The 23301-nt window shown below is 41.2% G+C and overlaps 1 protein-coding gene across 1 annotated transcript in view; it reads left to right on the forward strand.

The window, feature by feature from the left end:
- LOC148161724 (putative phospholipid-transporting ATPase IIB) overlaps nt 1-23301 on the forward strand; it is a 106302-nt gene that overhangs the window by 26169 nt on the left and 56832 nt on the right. The window contains exon 5 of the mRNA XM_088020611.1: nt 17452-17546. Within this exon, the coding sequence (XP_087876737.1) occupies nt 17452-17546 (95 nt within the window). The remainder of the gene's footprint in view (nt 1-17451; nt 17547-23301) is intronic.

Genomic DNA, 23301 nt, shown 5'->3' on the forward strand with positions numbered 1-23301 from the left:
TCATGTACTGTTTTCCCTTCAACTTTGTTTCTCATTTTCAGAGTGTCGTCTAGGTCCTGTGTATTTCAATATGACTTTTAGAATCAGCTTGTCGATTTCTGTAGAAAATGCCTGCTACGATTTGGACTGGGATTGCATTGAATCTATAGATAAATTTGAGGGAGAATCAACATCTTATTCATACTACGTCTTCTGACCCATGAATGAGATAGATCTTTCCCTTTATTTAAGTTTTAAAATTTCTCTCAGCAATATTTCTTTTCAGAGTCTAGGTCTCTTTTAAAATATAGTTTACTTCTATATGTAAATAAACGTATTAATTACATTTCCCAGCTACCCACTTTGCTTCATAATCCATGTTAAATTCGGCTTCTACCTCCTCAGCCACTTAAAGTGTTGAGAGAGTTGGTGGGGGGTGCCGGTCCCACCCAAACAACAAAGACAAGCCACACGACCTGCTAATGTAGTGTGCAGTTGTCTGCCTGGGAACTACATGTGTCATCCCCTGGTGACCTTCTAGAGTGCCATTTATATGTCATCAGTTCCTTTTTTAAAAAGTTGCTTAATTATCTTCCACTCTTATTGCCTGTGTGTGTTTTGTTGGGAAAGAAGTAATGATATAATTTCATCCTTATTTGGTAATCTGTGTCTGGTTCAGTGTGGCTTATAGAGCTACTTTGCCATTGGTCCATTACGACATTTGGCTCATTTAACTGATTAAGAATAGATTGGTCATAAACTTGTCTTGTTTTGAAGTGGGGTAAGTTTGATGCATTTGCAAAAAACAAACTAAATGTCATAAAAGTATATTTCAGTTATGCTTTGAACCTGTCACAGGATCTGGGTTTAGTAGACACTGTGATGTTAGTCTGTTCATAGCAGGTAAGCACATTGTCAGAGGTGTGCGTGCATACTGGGCGCTCATGTGGGTCCCTGAAGGCTTTGGGAGGCTCTGTTTGCTGTGGAATTAAGGAGGGCTGTGAAGGGAGGGCTTCCAGTCAAAAGAAACAGCAAGTATAGAGAACTCGGGCCCCAGAGAGTTGTAGCATACAGTGCTAAAAGCAAATGTAGACCCTTTTAAAGCCAGAAAATTAATTTGAGATTGGTTGTGAAGAATATGTGTATAATGATGTAAGTCTGAATTATCTTCTAAGTAATTGTCAAATAATGGAGATTTTTTTTTGGTGGAGATAAACATAATCCTTAGTTTTGCCACCCACTTCATCTGGAATTCATATTGAATTAGGGAGTTGATAGTAATGGAGACCATTTAGGGGAATATTCTCTTTATTCAGGTAAAAAATGAATAGCACTGAGATTGGTGGGCAGGGTCTATGTTTAAGAAGCTTTGGAGTAAGGAGAAGTAGTCCTTTGAGTTACTTCTTGATCTTTCAAAGAAGCCTGTGAAACTTGGTTCATGCAACAAGCCAGTCGAATGCTTTTCTTCTGTGAGAAACATGTAAGCTGCTGCACTTTGGAAGCATGGTGGCTGGGAACATTTTTTGCTAGGAGGAGAGCTTAATGGAAGGATTTCATTGCAGTAGTTTAGAGAGGGGGAAGGATGGCTGTTAACCTTATTTGGTAACATTCACTGTTAACCATTTCACCAGAAAAGGCCCCAGCTTGTACTCCAGGTAAATTGAAAACAGTGTTTTTAAAAACAACTGTCCTTAGGTATAAGTGCTGGCCTATACATCATTACTGTATTTAGAACTTGCTTCTCTGAAGTGTAACTCTGAAATTCTTAAATTTTATTTTATTTCATTAAGATTTTATTTATTTGTTTGACAGGGAGAGACACAGTGAGAGAGGGAACACAAGCAGGGGGAGTGGTAGAGGGAGAAGCAGGCTTCCCGCTGAGCAGGGAGCCCAATGCGGGGCTCGATCCCGGGACCCCGGGACCATGACCTGAGCCGAAGGCAGATGCTTAACAACTGGGCCACCCAGGCACCCCTGAAATTATTAAATATTAAATGCCCATTTCAAAAACACTTTGCGTTGTTGATGGCTCTATTGGGTTGTGAGAGCAGGTGGCAGTTCTGTCTTTTCTTTGTGCTATGACATGTAAAATTTAGGGATTTTCTTTTTTTTCTTCTGTTATCAGTCCCCCAACTCTGATAATAGTATGTCACTAGGGTCAGCTGTCAGCTCAGTTCACAAAGGGTGGCCGGAAATCAAACCGTTCTTGTGGGCATGAGCTGTTCCCATTGGGCAGCGAGGGTCATGGTGCTGGGCTGTCACTGCAGGGGGTCAGGTGCCTGGGGAGCAAGTAATATTCCTCCATCTTTTCTGTCTAATGTCCTAACTGCTCTTGAAGAAAGAGAAGAGAAGTCAGTGAGTTCATGGGACCAAGGCTGTAAAGGAAGTACAAGGAGTCCCCTGCACAGAGATTAATTAAAATTGTTAGAGAGCCAAGAGCCATTAAGCAATTTGACCAATTCTTCAAAATTCAGAAGTGTGTACTTTGAGGAGGTATGTGAGGCAGATTGCCATACTGGTTTGACATGATAGCCTTCTTCTGTTTTGTTCATATTGTCATATTCGTAACGTGAGAACTTTCTCCAGTGTATTTTACTTTCACTTGTCTTCTTAAACATAGAATTGTAAGTAAGTTCCATAGAAACGAATAAAAATCACTATATAATGCCCCCAAACTAAAGGCTATTAAATATAAATTGTGTTTGTTATGTGACCAAGTGAGTAATATCTCTCTTTCTCAGAAATGTAAGATCTTGATTAAGGAGTCAGAAAAGGATATATTTTTCTGTCTCAAAATGTGTATCAATTGTTTATACATTTATTTTATCTTATGATTACAGCTCTTTCTCTACCTCTCCTTTTTGAATGGGTCCATTATAAAGAATATAGAAAAGCAGAAGGGAAGGAAAAGTGGATTGGATAGTAGGAGAGAAAATAAAATTAAGTGATAAGACAGGCATTCTATTGAGTAATACTCAGCATGAGATCAGTAAGTAACTTTGCTGCCTGGTGCTTAGCTATAGAAAACATAATCGTGGGAGCACAGACATGAAGCTTGAAGGGACCAAATGAAAAAATAATTAAAATAGACATTCTTTTGTAAGTATACTTTCTGGCTATTAATAGACATATACTTATCACTTATGAAGATATCTTAAGATTTGTTTCACATGTAATTTTAAAGAACATTGCTATTTTATAATATGAATAAAAAAATAGCTCCCCCCCACTAGTTCTAGTCCTTATGTGTTTATTGTATATTTGAGGAACATGAAAAAATATAATAGTTACAAAACTTTTTTTTGATGTCCTCAAAACATCTTTAGGAACAGGTGTGACACTGATGAAACTCAGCTGCTTCAAGAAGTATTTAGGAAATAAGTTTGTAATAAGTTGAACGTGGTCTAAAAGTGGTATGGCTGGTAATGTTAGTTTTTGATAATGTGATATGAACTTACCTCTTGTTCTGTGAGCTTTCAGAATAAATTGAATGTAAAGACATAGGTCTTTTCCCATGTTAAAAGAGCCACTAAAAGGTAAAAACAGATCCACAAGGCTGTTGCCAGTTCTAAAAGGGAGATTGACGGAGGCAGGGAGGGAGGGTCCAGAGTCCCAGGGAGAGAGAGAACTTGAATAAGTTTTGTTACTTATGTAGGATGGCATCTCGAGTTATGTATATAACATTTCATCTACTCTGTATGATCTTCACATTATATAGTGCTGTCTGTTAAATTTTATAGATGATTATGATACTAGATATTATATAGATAATCTAAGAATTTACACACTGTATCATGTAGAAGAATCACTTCTCGATAAGGCTTTCAGCCTTATCGGTATCAGTTACCAGTACGGAACCATCTGTAAAGCTACCAGTGCACGGTGATTTTATGTATCATTTTCTTTACTTTTGTTCTGTCAGTTCCGTGTCCATCAGTGCCATTCACAATATTAATATGAGGATCTTATATCTTCATTTTATTCACTCATTAAATCGTCTTTAGTGCTGCTTCTCGTCGTCATTGCTGGACCCAGACCTGAAATAATGGCAGATTTGGGAAGAACCTTCCGGCTGGAGCCATGTCCCACACCCTGTGTCTTTTATTGGGGGGCAGTTAACTGTTCGTACTTTGGAGCTGACTGAGAGAAGTTAATTTTTAGTGACTGTGTCTGTGTGGAATAAATTTATTTTGAAAGTATAAGTACAGATAAATTCCTAGTGTTTCCCCCCCTCCCCAAAAGTTATTTCTGAAGTATTATTTGTCAATTGAAACTTTAACTCTGGTGTGCTGTTGTTTCCTTGAGTTGATTATACTTCTTTTTTTTTTTAAGGTAATGTGCACGTTAAGAGTTCAGACATACAAGTTGGAGACCTCATCATAGTGGAAAAGGTTGATGCATTTTTTATATATTTTAGACCTGTCTATGCCAGTGATTAACGTTTAGCCTGATTGCAGTAACTTTGAATCTGAAGAGAAATGGTCTGAGACACTGATTCTAACTCGTGACTCCTTGTGTAAGATACGATGGACATAAAGGAAACCCAGACTCTCCGGAGCCGGCTTCAGTGCACTCAGTGTGTGCGGGTGAAAGTGTATTTTGTCTAAAAGAAGACATGTGTGAACTGCTTAATATTGCATTGTTAGGATTATTTCATTTGACCAAAGAATTACATTAGTTAGAACCTATTTAGAATATGTTTCATTTTCTAAAACCTCCTTTTATAGACAGATATATTACACATGGGAATTGGATATTATTCTTGGGATTGAGAAACTTCAAGAAGGAAAGGTCAGTGGAAGTAAGAGAATATTAGAAAGAAAAGGCTTATTAGGCCATTGTAGGAAAAGGCCATTAAGAAACCCCTCAGTGTCAGACTGGGAAGTTTTGAGGTGCCCTGCTGGGTGACTGGGTGGGCCACCTGCTGTGGATGCAGTACTTCTGCATGTCCTGACTTCTCTGAGGAACGGTGCATGAATGCACAGCCTCTGGTTTTTCTTTTTCTTTCTTTCTTTTTTTTTCTTTCTGTTTTTAAGGCTCTAGAACAGCTTTTAAAAAACATTCTTGTTGGAGAAGTTGTATTAGGGCCTCTTCCAAGAATAGTTGGAGCCCATGCTGCCATCTGGTGCCATGTACCCAGCCTGAGCCACATCGTGGAGATGTTTGGTACAAGAGGGTCTTTTTCCTCAAGACTAAAGTGGGCTTTATCTTGCTACAGTAATCTGTATACAGAGAATGTTTTTGGGTATGTTTGATTTTACAAAATGGGACTAAATTGAACAAACTGACTTTGTAGCTCATTTCTATAGCATTCAGTTGTCTGGACACTGTAAGTTACTAGCTTTTGATCCATGCTTAGATTTTCAGGTGGTGTCTGTGTTGTGCTGTTATTATAAAGTGCTGTGTGAGCACCCTTCTACATCCCTCTCTGCCTGTTTCTGTAGGATAAATGCTGACATGAGAGATGATTGAGCCATATGTGAGTCAAACACCAGTGTTTATTACCTCACAGTTTCTGTGGTCAGGAATTGGGGTATAGATTGGTGTGGGTCCTTCTCAGGGCTGTAGTCAGCCAAGTGGCCGTCACCTCCAGCTCACTCAAGGCTTGTTGGCAGGTTCAGCGCCTCAGTTCCATGAGATTTTGGCTGGAGGCCTCCCTCATTCCTGTCCACAGTGGGGGGGTGGGGGGGCGCCCTCCACAGGGCAGCTCACAGTGGCCTGCCTGGAGAAGGTGGGAGTGCCAGCAGTGTGGACTCGGGGCTGGGACCTGCTGTCAGCAGTGACTTCCATCACCTCTTGTTTCCCTTGTAAGAGACGGTATAGTGTTGATGGTGGGGTTTGAAGAGCAGATAGTCTCTTGTTGTGATTCAGGGAATGCTGTTTGGCCTTCTCATTTCCTTTGCTCTCCTGTTTATGCACGTTCTCCTTCCCTTTGCAGCCTAGGTTGGTGGAGTGGTGCACCCTTTGGTGCTCCCATTTTTACTGAGTAACACGTGAGCCCATCTTGGCCACGTTGTAAGAGCTCATCTCTTCAGTCCTATAGACGGATGTGAAAGATAGACATCTAGATCTGTGTCTGGGCCTTCCCCTTGAGCTTCTCTCTGGCCTCCCAGGTGTGCTCTCCACCTGTGAGAGATGGATGAGTGACGGGGGCCTTTGTAGACGTCCAGGGAAATGTTTTACTTGAATGTGGTGGTAGCTGTATGTCTTTCTTTCTGTTTGTCACTTCAGTGCTCCCTGGGCAGCACGGTGTGGGTAGTCCTCCCGCACTAGATCCATATTGTATACGAGCATGTGTACAGTCCCTACCTGACCCTGATGTTTACAGATTTGGTAGCAGCAGGACTTCTAAAATATTTTCACTAACCTTTAGGAAATGTTATTGTACACTAAAAAATAGGGGTGGCCTCTGTACCTGACTTAGTTTTTTTAATTTCCAGTTTTGCACTCATATTGAAAAATTTGAGATATAATATCTAGTAATTACTATGGAATGATAAATTTTTAGTGGATTTATATTTGTTAAACCAATTTTGTGATTTTTGTAGTGATAAAAGTTACTGGTTGACTTAACCATCATAAAGAAATAGTAACAATATGGTTGCAAATGGCTTTGTCCTTTTATTTTTTATTTAAGGATCCTAGCAGTACTTATCACTAACCAGAAAAGTAATTTCTCTGTTATTTGACCATACTGCTACTCAGGAATTAATGCTTGGAGATTTCCATGGTGGATTTTACGTTTGAGGGTAGCCCTTCTAATTCTGTATCTGAATGTGAAATTAAACTTAGTGTATTGATAGTCATCGTGTGGGTGTTTGAAGTGTGTTCACCAAACCTGGACCAGTGTTGCGGGTATAGGGAGTGTTGTACAGCTCACAGGAGAGCAGCAGCCTGGACAATGGGAGAGAGTAGAATGTGGGCTTTCATGTTAGATGAGTCCGGGTATAAACTCCTCGTTTTCCAGCCTCAAACTCTCCGTAGGAGAAGCAGCTCATTGACATGCACTTAGAAAGTGGTAGGCTAGAACTCTGCAGAGTCAAGGTTAGATCATGCTTGCAGGGCGAAGAAGGAAAACCTGAAGAAGATTGTTTCCTGGCTTAAGAAGGCACCCTCCTAAGAAGCACCTAAAATTGTAGACGAATCTGTCGACTTAAATATTACTACTTGAGGAATGTGTCAAGGAGGGTAACTGTTTGGAACAGGAGACTTAGAAGTGGAAGGTTGTCCAGGTCCTCACATCGGCTCTGAAGTCCAGGTGTTTGAGAAGGATCCAGAGGGACACAAGCAGAGCAGGACTGAAGGTGACACTTGAGGGGTCCTCCTTCGTTACTCAGCCTAAACATCTTTTTTAACAGCTAAATTTGAAAGACAGTTTCTTTATCCTGTTCTTTTGAGGGAATGCAATTTAATAAATATTTTAAACAATTTAATAAGTATTAGCATGTATTTTTTAGTACCCAGAACAAACACTACAAAAAATATGCATAGAGATACAGTCTGAGATACTAAGATGGACTCCTGAAAAGGGTTCAGGTAACACACAAGAAAGCAGGAAATTTGAAACCGAAGAATGAATACCGGAGGAAACCAATAGAAAACAAATAATAAAATGCAGACTTATACTCTAATGTGTCAGTAATTAACTTTTATTATGAACAGTCTGAATATACCAATCCTGAGATAGAGTGGATAAAGAAGTGAGACCCAGCTGTGTGCCATTCACGAGGAATTTAAAATCCAATGACACAGGTAGGATGAAAGAAAGTAACAGGATGGGAAAGATAAACCACAAAAAATTGATCAGAAGTAGGAGGGCCTATATTAATATCCAGTGAAATAGAGCTCAGAGTAAAGAAAATGACTGGAGATAAAGAAGGACATCACATAATGATACCAGGGTTACCCATCAGGAAGAGAAAATAATTCTCAATTTGCACTCACCAGATAACGGAATCACAAAAGTCATGAATCAAAAACTGTTGGAGCTGAACAAAAGAAATAGACAAATCCACAGTTATGAGTGAGAACTTCAGCGCCACTCTCTGAGCCTTGGATAGAAGTGCTGGGCAGGAAATCAGCAGTGACATAGAAGATCCTCACTGAATCCGCCAGCCAGATCTAACTGACGTATACAGATCACTCTACGAAACAGGAGGAGAGCACATATTTATTTCAGGTGTCCATAGAACATGTACCAATATAAAGCATTTCCATAAAACCTCAAAAAATTGGAAAAGAATTTGAAATCATACAGCGGTTGTTTTATCACAGTAGAATCAAAGTAGAAACTAGAAACAGCGCAACAGGAGAACTCTAAAATATGTGAAAAGTAAACAGTGCGCTCTAGTTATGAGATAAGTATCTAGGAAACAAAATATATATAACTGCATGAAAATGAAAAGACAACAAAGTACACGGAATGCATGTACAGCAGTGCTGAGAGGGAATTTCATAGCAGTCAGTGCCGACTCAAGATCTCAAATTAATAATCCAAGTTCCTTGCTCGGGAAACTAGAAGAAGAAGAGCAGAATTAAACCAATGCATGCAGAAGAAAGGAAATAAATATCAGAGCAGATCAGTGAAACAGAGAATAGGAAGACAAGATAGTAAATCAGTGAAAGCAAAAGCATTCACCAATCTCAGGGATGACAGAGGGGACATTACCGCTGGTCCCGAGCCATTGAAAGGGTCATTGCGGAATACGCCACCGACAGCTGTACCCCAGCTTAGATGAGATGGACCGATTCTTCCCAAACCACAGACTATCCAAACTCGGTCAGAATTAAACAGATCGTATGAATGGTTCTACAAACAGTAAGGAAATGGAGTTAGCAATTTAAAATCTCCAGGAAGGAAATATCTAGGTCCAGATGTTTTCCATGAAGAATTCCTTGAGACTTTTAAAGAAGACTAGTGTCATTTTTACACAGTAGTTTCCAGAATATAGTTGAGGATGGAACACTGCCCAGGCTCGTGTTAGGAGTCCAGTTACTATCCTCCTGTCAGCACAAGAGAAAGACAGCACAACAAGAGAAAACAAATATCCCTTGTGAATAGAGACACAAAAAAAATTCTTTAAGAAAATAATTGCCTGTTGATATCAGCAATATATATAGAAAATTCGACATCATGATGATGTGGAGGTTATTCCAGGTACTTAAGGCCCATTCCGACATTCTAAAATCACCCAGTGTAATCCACTCTATGAACAGGTTAAAAGAAAATTATATGATCATATCAACATGTGACTACATCCAACACCCATTCATGATAAAAACTATCCACAGCTTGGATTAGATGGTGATTACCTTAATTATATTTAAAGGGCATCTGTAAAAACATAGAGCCAACATCATACTTAACAGTGAAATTCTGAATGCCTCTCCTTTCAGACTGGGAGTAAGTCAAGGATGTTTGTTCTTAAGCACTGTTATTTAACTGACATTTCTAGCTACATAGAATAAGGCAAGTAAAGGAAATTAAAGGAATTCAGATTGGAAAGGAAGAACTAAAAATGTCCCCATTTGCAGACGACATGATTGTGTATATAGACAATCCCAAGGAACTGATGAAAAACCTGGAACTAATGATAATGAATAGGTTCAGCGAAGTGGCCAATTATAAGATCACCACTCAAATACCAATCCCATTTCCAACATGTGGAAACTGAAATTAAAAATGAAGTACTCTTATAGGCAGTACTAATGAAAACAAAATCTTAGGTATGCTGAAAATAACTGTGTTCATGAAAGTAATCAAAGACACTATAAAATGCCAGTTTTCCTAAAATTGAATATAGGTTTAATACAGTTCCCATTAAAATCTCAGCGAGATTTTTTTTTTTAAGAGATTTTATTTATTTATTTGACAGAGAGAGAGAGACAGCGAGAGAGGGAACACAAGCAGGGGGAGTGGGAGAGGGAGAAGCAGGCTCCCCATGGAGCAGGGAGCCTGACGCGGGGCTCGATCCCAGGACCCTGAGAGCATGACCTGAGCCGAAGGCAGATGCTTAACAACTGAGCCACCCAGGTGCCCCGAAGTTTTGTTTTTTGTTTTTACTTTTTTGGACACAATAAGCTTATTCTAAAACTAATTTGTCAAGGCTAAAATGGCGAAAACGGCCTTCATGAGAATAGAGTGAGAAGGGTCACTTCCTGATGTTAAGGCATACTACCTAGCTTTATTTACCAACACAGTGTGTAAGAAGAAATAAAGATCAGTGGAATGGTGTGGAGAACCCAGAAATAGACACACCCAAAGGCTCAAGTGATTTTTTTAAGAAAACAATTCCATTATGATAACATTAAAAAGAATAAAATACTTATAAATAAAAGAATTGTTAAGAATAAGCAACAAAAGTGCAACACTTGTACTTTGAAAACTACAAAGCAGTGTCAAAATATACTAAAGGAGACCTAAGTAAATGGAAAGACATCCTAGATATCATGGATTAGAAGTATTAATATTGTTAAAATGGCAGTACTCCCCAAATTGATCTACATATTCTGTGCTATCCCTCTGAACATCCCAGCTGACTTTTTTGCAGAAATTGACAAGCTGATTTTAAAATTATATGGAAACACAAGGGACCCAGAATAGCTTTTCCCGTCATCAGTAGGCCCCAGTGGAGTGTTGCATTTGTTACCAGTGATAGACCCAGACCGACACATCGCTATCAGCCAGAGTCCACAGCTGACATGAGGCTTCGCTCTTGCCGGGATGCCCTCTGTGTGCTCGGACAAATGTAGACATGTATCTGCCATTATGGCATCATACGAAGTGTTTTCGTTCATGATACTATTTGTAAAACTTCTCTGTGCTCCATCTATTCATCCCTCAGCAAACACTGATCGTTTTATTTACTCCATAGTTTTGCCTTTTCCAGAATGCCGTATCACATTGTCTTCTTTCACTGAGTGGTGTGCATTATGAGCTTTCTTTCGTGGTCTGACAGCTCATTTCTTTTTAGCGCTGAATAATTCTTCATTGTCTGGATGCACCATAGTTGATTCATCTGCCTATTGAAGGACATCCTAGTTGCTTCCAGGTTTTGGCAGTTACGAGAAAAGCTGCTGTAAGATCCGTGTGCAGGTTTTTGTGTTGACTTAAGTTCGCATGTTCTTTGGGTAAGTGCCAAGCCGCACAGTCGCTGGATTATACAGTACGGTTGTGTCTAGCTTAGTGAGACTTGCGCCCATCTTCCGCAGTGGCTGCGCCACGTTGCATCCCCACCAGCAGCAAGTGCGAGTTCCCACTGCTCTCCCATCCCCGTCAGCACTGGGCACCATTCTCATCCGTGTGCAGTGGTGTCTCCTTGTGGTTGAAACTTGTCTCCCCGATGACACAGGACGTTGTGGAGCCCCTTTTCATGTGCTTATTTGACATCTGTGTGTCTTCTTTGTTCAGGTCTGTGGTTCGTTTTTTAATCAGGTTATTTTCTTATTCTTGAGATGTAGGAGTTCTTTGTATATTTTGAATAACAGTCTTTTGTCAGGTGTGTATTTTGCAAACATTCTCCCTCCTAGTCTGTGGCTTATCTTCTCGTTCTCTTGATACTCTCCTTTGCAGAACAGAAGTTTTGAGTTTGAATGAAGTCCAGCTCATCACATATTTGTCTCTTGGATTGCGCCTTCGGTGCCGTATCCGAAAAGTGGTCACCACACTACACTAGGGTCACCTAGGTTTTCCCCTGTTCTCATCTAGGACTTCTAGTTTTGCATTTTACATTCAGGTCTGTGGCCCATTTTGAGTTAAATTTTGAGAAGGATGTGAGGTCTGTGTCTGGATGCCATTGTTGTGGGGCGTTTTGTCGTCGCAGCACCCATTTCCTGAGGAGACAAGTTTTGCTCCTTTGTTGCAGCTGACCGTGCTCACGGGGGCTTATTTCTGGGCTCTGTTCTGCACCACTGACCTGAGTGTGCTCCTTCACCAGAACCACACCGCCATGATGACCGTAGCTTTGCCGTTAAATTTTTTTTTTTTCCCCAAGGCTGGCGAACAGTTTTAATTTTTAAATGTATCTTTTTTCTTACTTTGTTAAAATACACATAATATAAAATTTATTACCTCTTTTTGAGTTCCCGGACCTAGTTCCATCGTGGAGTAGAGAGATTCCCACACATACAAACCTAAGCAATTCTTGGGATAGCAGCAAGGTGTCTGAGACTTCAACTCAATTCTGACACTGTCTGCCTTGGAAATGGCATCCGATCCCACAGGTTAAGGGCTCAGTCCTATAAGACTGCCTCCTGCCCCCGAATTCAGACACTAGTTGGAAGTCCCAGGCTGTGACTCGTGCTTCTGACCAAGTGGCTGCAGATTGGAGGTTCCAGTGACCTCCTCCATAATTTGCTGCAGCGGCTCACAGAACTCAGGGAAACACGTTGACCTGTTTGTTAAAGGGTATGACAAAGGGTAGAATCGACAGCCAGATGAAGAGGTGCACAGGTAGCGGTCTGGGGAACGGGTGTGGAGCTTCCATGCCCTCTCCTGACAGCCACTCTTCCCAGTCTCCAGGAGTTCACCAATCCAGAAGCTTCCGAACCCAGCCCTTTTGGGTTTTTATGGAGGCTTCTTTGCATAGCCACAATTGATTGAATCATTGGCCGTTGGCTGACTGAACCTCCGGGCCCTTTCCCCTCCCCAGAGGTCAGGCGTGGGGCCGAAAGTTCCAGCCCTCTGATCCCATGGTTGGACCTCCTGGCAGCTTGAGTACGTGGGTTCCAAAAGTCGACTTCATTAATAAAAGACACCTTTATCACTCTCAACACTTGGGAAATGTTGAGGGTTTGGGGAGCAGAGAGCCAGGCGCTGTGGATGAAGACCACGTACTTATGAGAAATACATATTTGGTCATCTGAATCATCTGAATGACCAAATACATATTTCTCATAAGTCACAGTATTGCACGATCTTAACCATATTTTAAAAAGATTTTTATTAATGTGTGCGTGCATGAGAGAGAGCAGATGAGCGCAAGCACGAGCAGGGGGAGGGCAGAGGGAGAAGCAGAGTCCCCTCTGAGCAGGGAGCCTGACTTGGGGCTTGACTCCGGAACCCTGAGATCATGACCTGAGCTGAAGACAGATGCTTAACCAACTGAGCCACCCAGGTGCCCCATCTTAACCATTTTTAAATATGTAGTTTAGTAGTGTGTTATTAAATACATTCACATCGTTGTACAGCTGCCCCTCTAATCTATCCCTATAACTGTTTTCATCTTGTAGAGCAGAAACTCTATACCATTAAAAATATCTCCTCATTCTTCTCTCCTCTCCGCCAGTGGCACCCACCATCACCTCTCTGTCTTTATGACTGTGACTCCTCCAGGAACCTCACATAAGTGGAATCCTACAGTATTTGTCTTTTTGTGACTGGCTCCTTTCCCTTAGCATAATGTCCTCAAGGTTCATCCGTGTTGTGGTATATTGCACAGTTCCTTCCTTTTTAAGGCTCCATAATATCACATTCTACATACAGACCACAGTTGGTTTTTTTTTTTTTTTCTTTAATCCATTTATCCATCAATGGGCACTGGGTTTTTGTCATGTTTTGGCTCTTGTGAATAATGCTGCTGTGAACATATGAATACACATATCTTTTTGAGACCCTGCTTTCAGCTCTTAGCGGTTTATACCCAGAGGTGGAATGGCCTGCCTCATTTGGTAATTCTGTGTTCAATTTTTTGATGAATTTCCATACTGTTTCCCATGGAGTATCTCTTGCCATCATTCAACTTTCAATTTCTTTGTGTCTTTGGATGTCAAGTGAGTCTCTTCTGGACAGCATATATGGCTGGATTATGTGTTGTCACTTATTCTGGCAATCTCTGTTTCCGATTGGAGAGTTTAATGCATTTACAGGGTCAAGTAATGATAAGAAAAGACTTGTCTCGTTGTGCAGTTTGTTTTCCATGTGCCTCAGAGCTCTTTTTCATCCTCATTTTCTGCATTGTTTTCTGTTTCAGGTAATATTTTGTAGTGAAATGTTTAAATTCCTTTCTCATTTCCATGTGGTTACCGTGGCGTCTCCATGTAACAGCCTAAGTTGTAGCTCTCTCTCATTGGAATTGGTACCAGCTGAAGTTTAGTAACATACAAAACTCTGCTCCTTTACAGCTCCATCCCCACCCCTTTGCTTGTAGATGTCACAGAATTACACCTTTAGATGTTATCTGATCTGATATCCAAAAAAACATAAACTAATAATTATTTTAAGTGTATTAGCCTTTTAAATTACATAGAAAACAAGGTGTGGAGTTAAAAGCCAAAGTTACAGTAATTCCAACTTTTAGAGCAATGATTGCTTTTTTCTTTCAATTTCTTAGTCTCTTAAATCATGAGGGAAACAAAGTGCAGGGACAGACTGTTGCCGCAGTGGTGCTGGCTGGGGGGACTGGCCATGTGTAGGCCCTCCGTGAGACCTTACTGCGTGCACGGCTTCCCGCTGCTGTCTCCGGTCCTTCCCTTGCGCCTGTCGGCCTCCTGGGAGCGGCTTTTGCAGGAAAGGTCCAGGTGGTCACCAACTGCCACAGCTTTTGTTTGTCTGGCAATGACTTGATTTCTCTCTCACTTTGCAGGACAGTTTTGCTGGATATAGGATTCTTGGGTTTTCCTCTTACAGCTCTGACCATATTGGTGCACTTTCTCTGAAATCCAAAGTTTCTGATGAAAAATCTGCAGATAATCTTACTGAGGATCCCTTGGATGTGATGAGTCTCTTCTCTCCTGCTGTTTTCAGGGTTCTTTGTCTTTTGAAAGTCTGATTATAATGTGTCTCCGAGTGGGTCTCTCTGACTTCCTCTGACTTGACCCTCTTTGGGCTTCTTCGATGCTAGGCTGCGTGTCTCTCATCACATCTGGGATGTTTTCAGTAATTATTTCCCCAGATATTCCCTTGCCCCCATACCCGCAGTCCTGCTGGGACTCCCACAGTACGTATGCTGATTCAGGGGCTGGAGCCCACGGACCCCTCTGTCTCTGCTCACGGTTTTTTAGTTCTTTTTCTCTCTGTCCCTCAGCCTGGACCATTTCTGTCCTGTTTTCAAGTTTGCCGATTCTTCCTTCTGCCTTCTGCTCCCTCCCGGGAAGTTTTCATTGCTATTACTGTACTTGTCAGTTCTTGAATTTCTTTTTCTTTTTATGTGTTCTTTCTCTTTATTGATTCCATTTTGTTCCTAATTTGTTTTCTTGACTTACATCTTTCTTCAGTTCTTTGAGCATCTTTTAGACTAGTCTTTGTCTATTGAATCTGACATCAGGTCTTCTTCAAGGACAGTATCTGTTTATCTTTTTTGTTCCTTTGTTTTATTATTTTTTTAAGATTTTATTTATTTGAGAGAGAGAAAGAGCTTGAGACAGATCATAACCAGGGGTGAGAGGTAGAGGGAGAAGCAGACTCCCCGCTGAGCAGGGAGCCCGATGTGGGACTTGATCTGAGGACCCTGGGATCATGACCTTAGTGAAAGCAGATGCTTAACCGACTGAACCACCCAGGCGCCCCTTTTTTTCCCCTTTAAATTGGCTATACTCTCCTGTTTCTTTGTGCGCCTGTTGATTTTTGTTGAACCCTGGACATTTTAACCTTTATAATGTGGTAACTCTGGAACTCAAATCCTCACCCCCCAACAGTAGGTCAACTTGAGACTCGGTAATAACAGTAATGGCATTGCCCTGAAACTTCTCAATTACCGCAGCTCATGCAGCACACACACGTGTATGCACACGGGCATATACACGCCTGATTGGTCTTCTCTTGAGGACGGCAGGGGGCCAACTCATTGTCTTAAAATGTGGATAAATTGCAAGGAATCAGTGCTTTCTTACAGGAACTGTCTCACCAGGTGACCAGACTGAATCCAAAGAGCAGATGCCTCTCCTTTGACATTGTGTTCTAGCTAAATGGTGGAAAGGAAGGATACACTTCCTTCCACTTTCTTCAGCCGGTGCTGTGGTCGTGGATGTGGGCTCTGAGCACAAAGGGCTGTTGGTATCAAAGCAGAGCCTGGACGTGGTGCCTCTGGATGGCAGCTGGGCAGCATTGCTGAGGGTCCTTGGAGTGTGAGCTGGGCTCTGGGTGCAGGAACCAGGGTTACAGGACCCATGGGGGAAGGGGAGATGGTTGCCCGCATCCTATGTGTTCAGTCAGTGACATGCAAACCAGGGAGGGCAGGGAGGGCCTGTAGATAAAAAGGGACGTTGAAGACAGACCCAGAATGGACAAGGCTCAACTGTAGTGTCCTGAGGATGTACACTTGGGGGATAAACTCCAGATCAGAGCCAGGAAGTGCAAATGACAATAGTGTTAGGAGGAGGGGGGACAGGGCACACGCAGGGTCTTCTCAGGGTCTCGCGGTTGTTTACAAGTTACTTGTCCTAAGTCACTAGGATGTGCAGATGCTCTTGGACTTTTTGTACCTCGTTTATTGTATCAAGTCACTTGAATTCATTTGGTGATGAAAGTGATGTGATTTTGTTTCATATGCTTGTTTTTAGGGATTGCTTTTTAAAAGTTTGATGTGATTTGCTTTTTTAGTTCTGTAAAACGTGTGATTTCCGAGGGCGCAGTATAAAACAGCCCCTTCCTGCCGTCCCCCCTCCGCAGAGGTCGTCCCCATGTCCATACCTGCACATTCCCTCCCTCTCCCGCCTGGCTCTTCCGTGGCAGGTACTAGTCCGTGAGCAGCATTTACACCCTGCTTTCCTCACGGAGGGATGGACACCCTGCAGATCGTGAACAGTAAACATTGAGGTCTTTCTCCCTCCCTTTCCCTTGTTCCCTCCCTCGCCCCCTCCCTCCCCTCCTGGCTTGCTCCCTGTCTCCGGTCTGAGCCCAGTCTTCGAGCCTATCTTTCTTATGTGGCTGCTTGTACTCCCTTTTATTCATTGATTTTCACATTACCTGTTGCCAGCCTTTTGTTACAATAAATAAATGTTACAGGATCATTTTGTATGTATGTCACTTTGTGTTTTCTGTTCTATGAAATGGTATGATAGTATGGTCAGAGGGTGAATGGAGGTTTACTTTAATATTTTTTCATGTTTAAAATTTGATTGGGTTGTATGACAATAGATCTTACCTGGGTTTTGGCATTTTAGCTGTGCTTTTATTATTGAACCTATGTTTTATGGTGGTACGTCAGATAGTTTATTAGCGAACTTATGGCACACTCTTGGATATTTTTGTGTATTTACTTATTATTTTATTATTAAAACATGAATTAAAGGTAGAAATGATCCAAGCCATTTTTTTTAAATAAAGCCCTAATTAATAATAAGCCTCCATAGGCAAGGACACGACATAGCAGGTAAGTGATTAGTTAGTGACCTGTATCTTCTCAGCACACTTGTTTGTGAATCAAATGTATAAAGGCTTTTGAAGATTTTTGTGTCATTGCTGTGTCCCACTGTGCCGCACACTTGTGGTCTTCACGCACCTGTAACTCTGGGATCTTCTTGTCTCCTTCCAAGGTTCGTGTTTTATTCGAACTGACCGGCTTGATGGTGAAACTGACTGGAAGCTGAAGGTGGCGGTGAGCTGCACACAGAGGCTGCCAGCCCTGGGGGTGAGCGTTCTTGGAATTACAGCGCCATCTCACTTGGTGCTCGTTCCCAGGCAGCAAATCCACGTCTGCACATACCAGCTGACTTCTTGAATGCACAGGTTCCTAGAAACGATCCTCTTATTACTAACAGAGGGCCCTTGAAAACTACGCCAGAATCATTTCTCTGGTGTCTGGGCACATGACCTGCTCTAGGTGTGGGTGTGTGGCGTTCTGTCGGCCTGACACTTTCGTCCTCTTTTGTTTTCTCTCGCTTTCCTTTCCCTTCTGGTTTTTGTTTTTAAACCTCGCAGTTGAGTAATCTTTAAGATTGAGAACTTTTGGCAGGGTTAAATGAGTCCATAATTGAGTCCCTTTTTGCTGACTGACTTAACTCTGTGGTAGGCTGGTGTCCATTAGCTTTGGCAGACTGTGGGACTCAGATGAAGTTAAGCCTCCTTTTGGAGACAGGCATGTGCACTCTGCTTTAGTTGGGACAGTAGAGAACCCTCTTCTGTTAGGAGGAGGGGAATGTTACTGCGTCTTGTGACCGAGAGAGAAGGGAGAGGACGCCGTCAGGCACCTTGCCTGGTCTTTGCCCAGTGCCCCTTTGTTCCTGGGCAATAGGCAAGAGATAGGATCAGAGAGAATAGTACTTATGGATTCCAGCATTTTCAACAGTCTCTCACAAATGCTGAGAATCTGCTGAGCTGGCACACATCTTTTTTTTTAACAAAGCCACGGTTGAGGCCTTTTGGTGCTTGTGTTAGACGTTAGTATGTATTTGAATGAGAAGAGCTTCATTCTTCCTACATGATCTGCTGATATGCAGTGGAGAGTAAAGAAAACCTGAGATGGTCTACGAGTGACCTTTGCCTCGAGCACTTGTTGGTAAAGGCAAGGGAACTTGGGTAGTATTATAGACTTGGTCACTTTCCTTGGATTGGTTGGGTTTGGATAGGAGTAGCTACTTGCACTACATATGGTGTACAGTTAATTTACCATGAACAGCAGGGGCCTTCCTCATTCTTGTGCACACTGGACCTTTTGGAAATTATATACGTTTGACATGTATAAGACTGGGAAATATTTGATTCTTTAGGTGTTTTTGGTTGTCTGTGCTTTATGTGGTCGCTAGGTTGAAATTTATTCCTTTATATGTTTTGTGTATATCTTGAAAGATTTTCTGGTCACTAGTGAGCGGTGGCTGATTCTTTTGTCCATTTATTCATCGTCACATAACAATGTGGGTCATGTAATATGTCTGTCACAGCCTAACCTCCTGCCTTTCCTGCTCCCTTTTCCCCCCGACCCTTTAAAGATTAAAACAACAACAACAACAACAACAACCATTCTTACCCCAAGGGTGATGCAGAAGAGAGTGCAGGTTGTCAGATTTGAACCCCAGGTGTTGGTTTCCTAACCCCTGAGCTGGAGAATGACCCCTCTCGGCTCATCAGCTAACCTTGGACACCTCTGTCATGGGTGGGAGCAAGTAGGCAACTCCTAGTTTTTGGCTTTTTTAAATATATAAATATTAAGAGGAGGCATGTAAATAGCAAGTCTTCCTTTTTCATGTAAATTCTGAAAAGTAGAACAGGGGGTGTGTGAAGGAACACATGTGATTTCAGCTCATGGTAGGTCATCTCAGAAGAGTTGTGCCCAAACCCCTGTAACCAGCAGAATGTGATTATTGGTGAATGTGCTTCAAAACACTTAAAATCACTATTGAAGAAAAAAATCTCTGATAGAGAAAATTTAGACCATTCATTGTTTTCATTTGTACCTCTTTGTTCCAGGATGGTTGAAATTTTCCACCACATGTTCATTAGAAATGTGTATTTATTTGTTGGTTTACCCTTCTCTTTTGCCCACTTTTGTATTGGTGTTTGCCAATTAAAAAATTACATATATGCTCATGTGGTGTATCGTATTGAGTTGATAAAACCAGATATAGGCGGGCGCCTGGGTGGCTCAGATGGTTGGGCGTCTGCCTTCAGCTCAGGTCATGATCCCGGGGTCCTGGGATCGAGTCCCGCATCGGGCTCCCTGCTCCTTGGGAGCCTGCTTCTCCCTCTGCCTCTCTCTCTCTCTCTCTCTCTCTCTCTCTCTGTCTCTTATGAATAAATAAATAAAATCTTTAAAAAAAATACACCAGATATATGCAAAGTATGTCCTGTTTTTAATTGTTCCTTTCTTAGACACAGAAATAATTTTGTATCTCCTGTACATCTATGGTCTCCCATCATTCCTCAGATCAGAAGTTGGTTTTGAAAATTGTCCAAACTGCCGTTCTAGATCAATTTCTGAGTCAATGCAAGGTGGCCCACCACTCAGATGATTTGTTTTCAGTCTTACTTCTCAGTGTTCTGGGACGGTTTGTTTAAATTCTGTAGGATATTATGTATAATTTATATGATGTGGGTTAGTACAACTTATTGATTGATTGTGAATGAGGGAAAGCAGATTCTATTGGACCAGCTGATGAAGGTAATAGTTGAGGTTGACATTGACTCTTTCTCACTAAGCAGCTGACCTTTGTCCACTTCACAGTGGACAGGAACAAGTGGGAAGCTAGTAAGTCATTAAGTCCCAAGTCAGGGATGTGTGGCAGAGTGTGCATGCAGAAGCAGAAACTGCCAAAGTGCTTTTCAGAGTCGCTATACCATGAAACACTCCCACCAACAATGCATGAGTGCCCGAGTTTCTCCACAGCCTTGCTAATATTTGGTGGTGTCATTTTTTAATTTTAGTTATCTCGGTAAGTGCATGGTGATACCTCATTTGAGTTTGTGTTTCTGTAATGGCTAGCAAGGCTGAACAGTTTTTTTGTTCTGTTTTGTTTTTTTTTTAAGATTTTTATTTATTTGAGAGAGAGCAAGCAGGTGGGAGAGGGAGAGAGAATCCGAAGCAGACTACATGCTGAGTGCAGAGCCCGACACGGGGCTCAGTCCCACAACCCGAGATCATGACCTGAGCCGAAACCAAGAGTCGCATGCTTCACTGACTGAGCTGCCCAGGCATCCCCTGAACATTGTTTCTTGTGCTTGTTTACCATCTGTGTATCCTCCTTGGTGAAATGTCTATTCATGTCTTTTTAGTGGCTTTTGTGTAATTCCCTCGAATGCTCTCTCTACACGACTATATCATGTGCAAAGAAGACAGTATTGCTCTTTCATGCAAGTGTGCGTAGTAGACAGCCTTCTCTTTCTTCTGCTTGCAATATCACACCGGCTGTGATCTCTAATGCACTGGTGAACAGAAGGGGTGAAACCATTCATCCTGGTCTTCTTTCAATCTCGGGGAACACGTAACCTTTTAACATCATGTGTGATGGTAGCTGTAGGTTCTTTTTACATTACCCATATCAGATTGAGGAAATTCTTTCTATTCCTAGTTTGCTGAGAGGCTTTATCATAAATGGGGATTGGATTTTTCAGAAGTTTTTCTGTTTATTGACATGATTGTATGATTTTTCTTTGTCATCTGTTAATAGGATGATCTGTATGGAGTGACTGATTGTATCAACTTCATATTCCTGGGGTAAACCAAATCACATTTGTTCATGCAAAGCGTTCCCTTCATATATTACAGTATTTGATTTGCTAATATTTTGGGAAGGACTTTTATGCCTATTTCCACGAGGAATATTGATTTTCTTGCTTTTGTTTGTATTTGTCTGTTTTGTTTTCATTGTAATGCATTTGGTTTATTACCTAGGGGTGTGCTGGCCTCATAAAATGAGTTGGGAAGTCTTTTTGCCTCCTGTATTTGTTGAAGTAGTTGGTGTAAGATTGGTGTTATTTATTAATTTTTTTTTCTATTGAACTTACTCCCCTTGAAACTATCTGAGTTACAAGTTAACTTTGTGGGAAGGTGTTTAATTGAGAATTGAATTTCTGAAGTAGATAGTAGAGTTAATCGGATTTTTTGTTCATTGGAAATTTGTGTTTTTCAAAGAGTTTATTTCATGTAAGTTGCCAAATTTTATGGTATAAAATTTGTTATGTTCTTGTTTTTTAGTTTTTGTAGGATATCCTCTTGCGTCTTCAATAGTGGTAATTTATATCTCTCTCTTTTTTTTTTTCTTGGACAGTCTCACCATCGGTTAATTGACTTAGTCATTTCAAAGACCCTGTTTTTGGTGTCTTTGATAATCTTTATTGTTTGTTCATTTTCTGTCCTCTGACTTTTATTTCCTTTCCTTCATTCTAAGTTAGTTTGTGTTTTATTTTTCTTTTCTTTGTTAACTTCTTAAAGCAGAAGTGAGACTCTTGATTTTTTTACCTTGTTTTTTTCTGTTATAAGCCCTTAGAGCTGTAACTCTCCTGAGCATGACTTCACCTGTATCACATAAATTTTATACACTGTATTTTCATTATGTTTTTGTTAAATATTTTCTAATTCCTTTGTGATTTCTTCTCACCTTCCCTTTACTTGGAAACATTGCTTCCTTACCATGTGGCGGGGGATTTTCCTGATGCCCTCTGTAACTTCGCTGTTACTTAATTCTGTTCTGTTCGTGGACCACGTCATGTCTTATGTCACAGGTTGGGACTTGTGACTCGGCACATGCTTTCTGTGGGTCAGTGCTCAAGCCTGTTACAGAGTGTGTTCTGCTGTTCTGTGGGTAGCCTGTAGATGCTCATTAGGTCAAGTCGATGGCAACTGTTGTTTAAATGTGTATTTTTACTTGCTTTCTACCATTTATTCTCTTAATTAATGAAAGAAGACTTTTAAGATACGCTCTTTCTCCTTTGGGTTCTATCAGTTGTTGTCCTGTGTACCTCGTGAGGGTCCGTGCACATTCAGAATTCTCATAGCCTGTTGGTGAACTGAAGTCTGCTCAGTCCTTGTGGTGGCAGTCTTGATTGTGACATCTGCTTGGATGTTCATATAGTGACTCCAGCTTTCTTTTGATTGGTGTTTGCATCTTTTTCCGTGCTTCTATGTTTACTATGTCTGTTTCTATATATGAAGTGGGTTTCTTGTTAGCGTAACACAAGTAGATACCGCTTTCTTCCTTACTCTGACTCACTTACTCTGTTGCATTTTCATGAGTACATTTACCATAAGTATCAGTAACGGCTGAGTTAAAGGAGGTTACTTGCCGTTTATTTTCTGCTTATCCTCATCTCTTCGTTCCTTTTTTCCATCTTTAGATATTATTGTAGATTTCCGTTTAACTACTATTACTGGCTGTAACCATTAGTTGTGTTTTGCAGTTGTTGTTCTGTGGTTTCTAATATGTGTTCCTAACTCAGTATTCTCTTTCTCCAAAGGGTGTTACACCATTTTGTATATGATTTAAGAAACTCGCACAGCTAGACTTCCACATCCTTCTTCTCATCTTTGGTGTTATTTTGTCGTATGTTTTACTTCTACATGTTATAAGGCACACAATAGAATATATATCGTTTTTCTTTAAAGCAGTCAAACATGTGGAGCAGCTGGGTGGCTCAGTCAGTTAAACATCGGACTCTTGATTTCAGCTCAGGTCATGATCTCAGGGTCGTGAGATGGAGCCCCATGTCGGGCTCTGTGCTCATCGTGGAGTCTGCTTGAGATTCTCTCTTCCTCTCCCTCTGCCCCTCTCCCACGAATAATAAATCAATAAATCTTAAAAAAAAAAAGTTGTCAGGGGTGGAGCAAGATGGCAGAGGAGTAGGAGACCTAGATTTCGTCTGGTCTCAGGAATTCAGCTGAATAGGGATCAAACCATTCTGAACACCTACGAACTCAACAGGAGATCAAAGAGGAGAGTAGCAACAACTCTGTG

This window comes from Eumetopias jubatus, unplaced genomic scaffold (genome assembly GCF_037043125.1).
Source record: "Eumetopias jubatus isolate StellerSeaLion01/CBP00866 unplaced genomic scaffold, mEumJub1_p1.0 scaffold_84, whole genome shotgun sequence".
In the NCBI taxonomy this organism is placed as follows: Eukaryota; Metazoa; Chordata; class Mammalia; order Carnivora; family Otariidae; genus Eumetopias; species Eumetopias jubatus.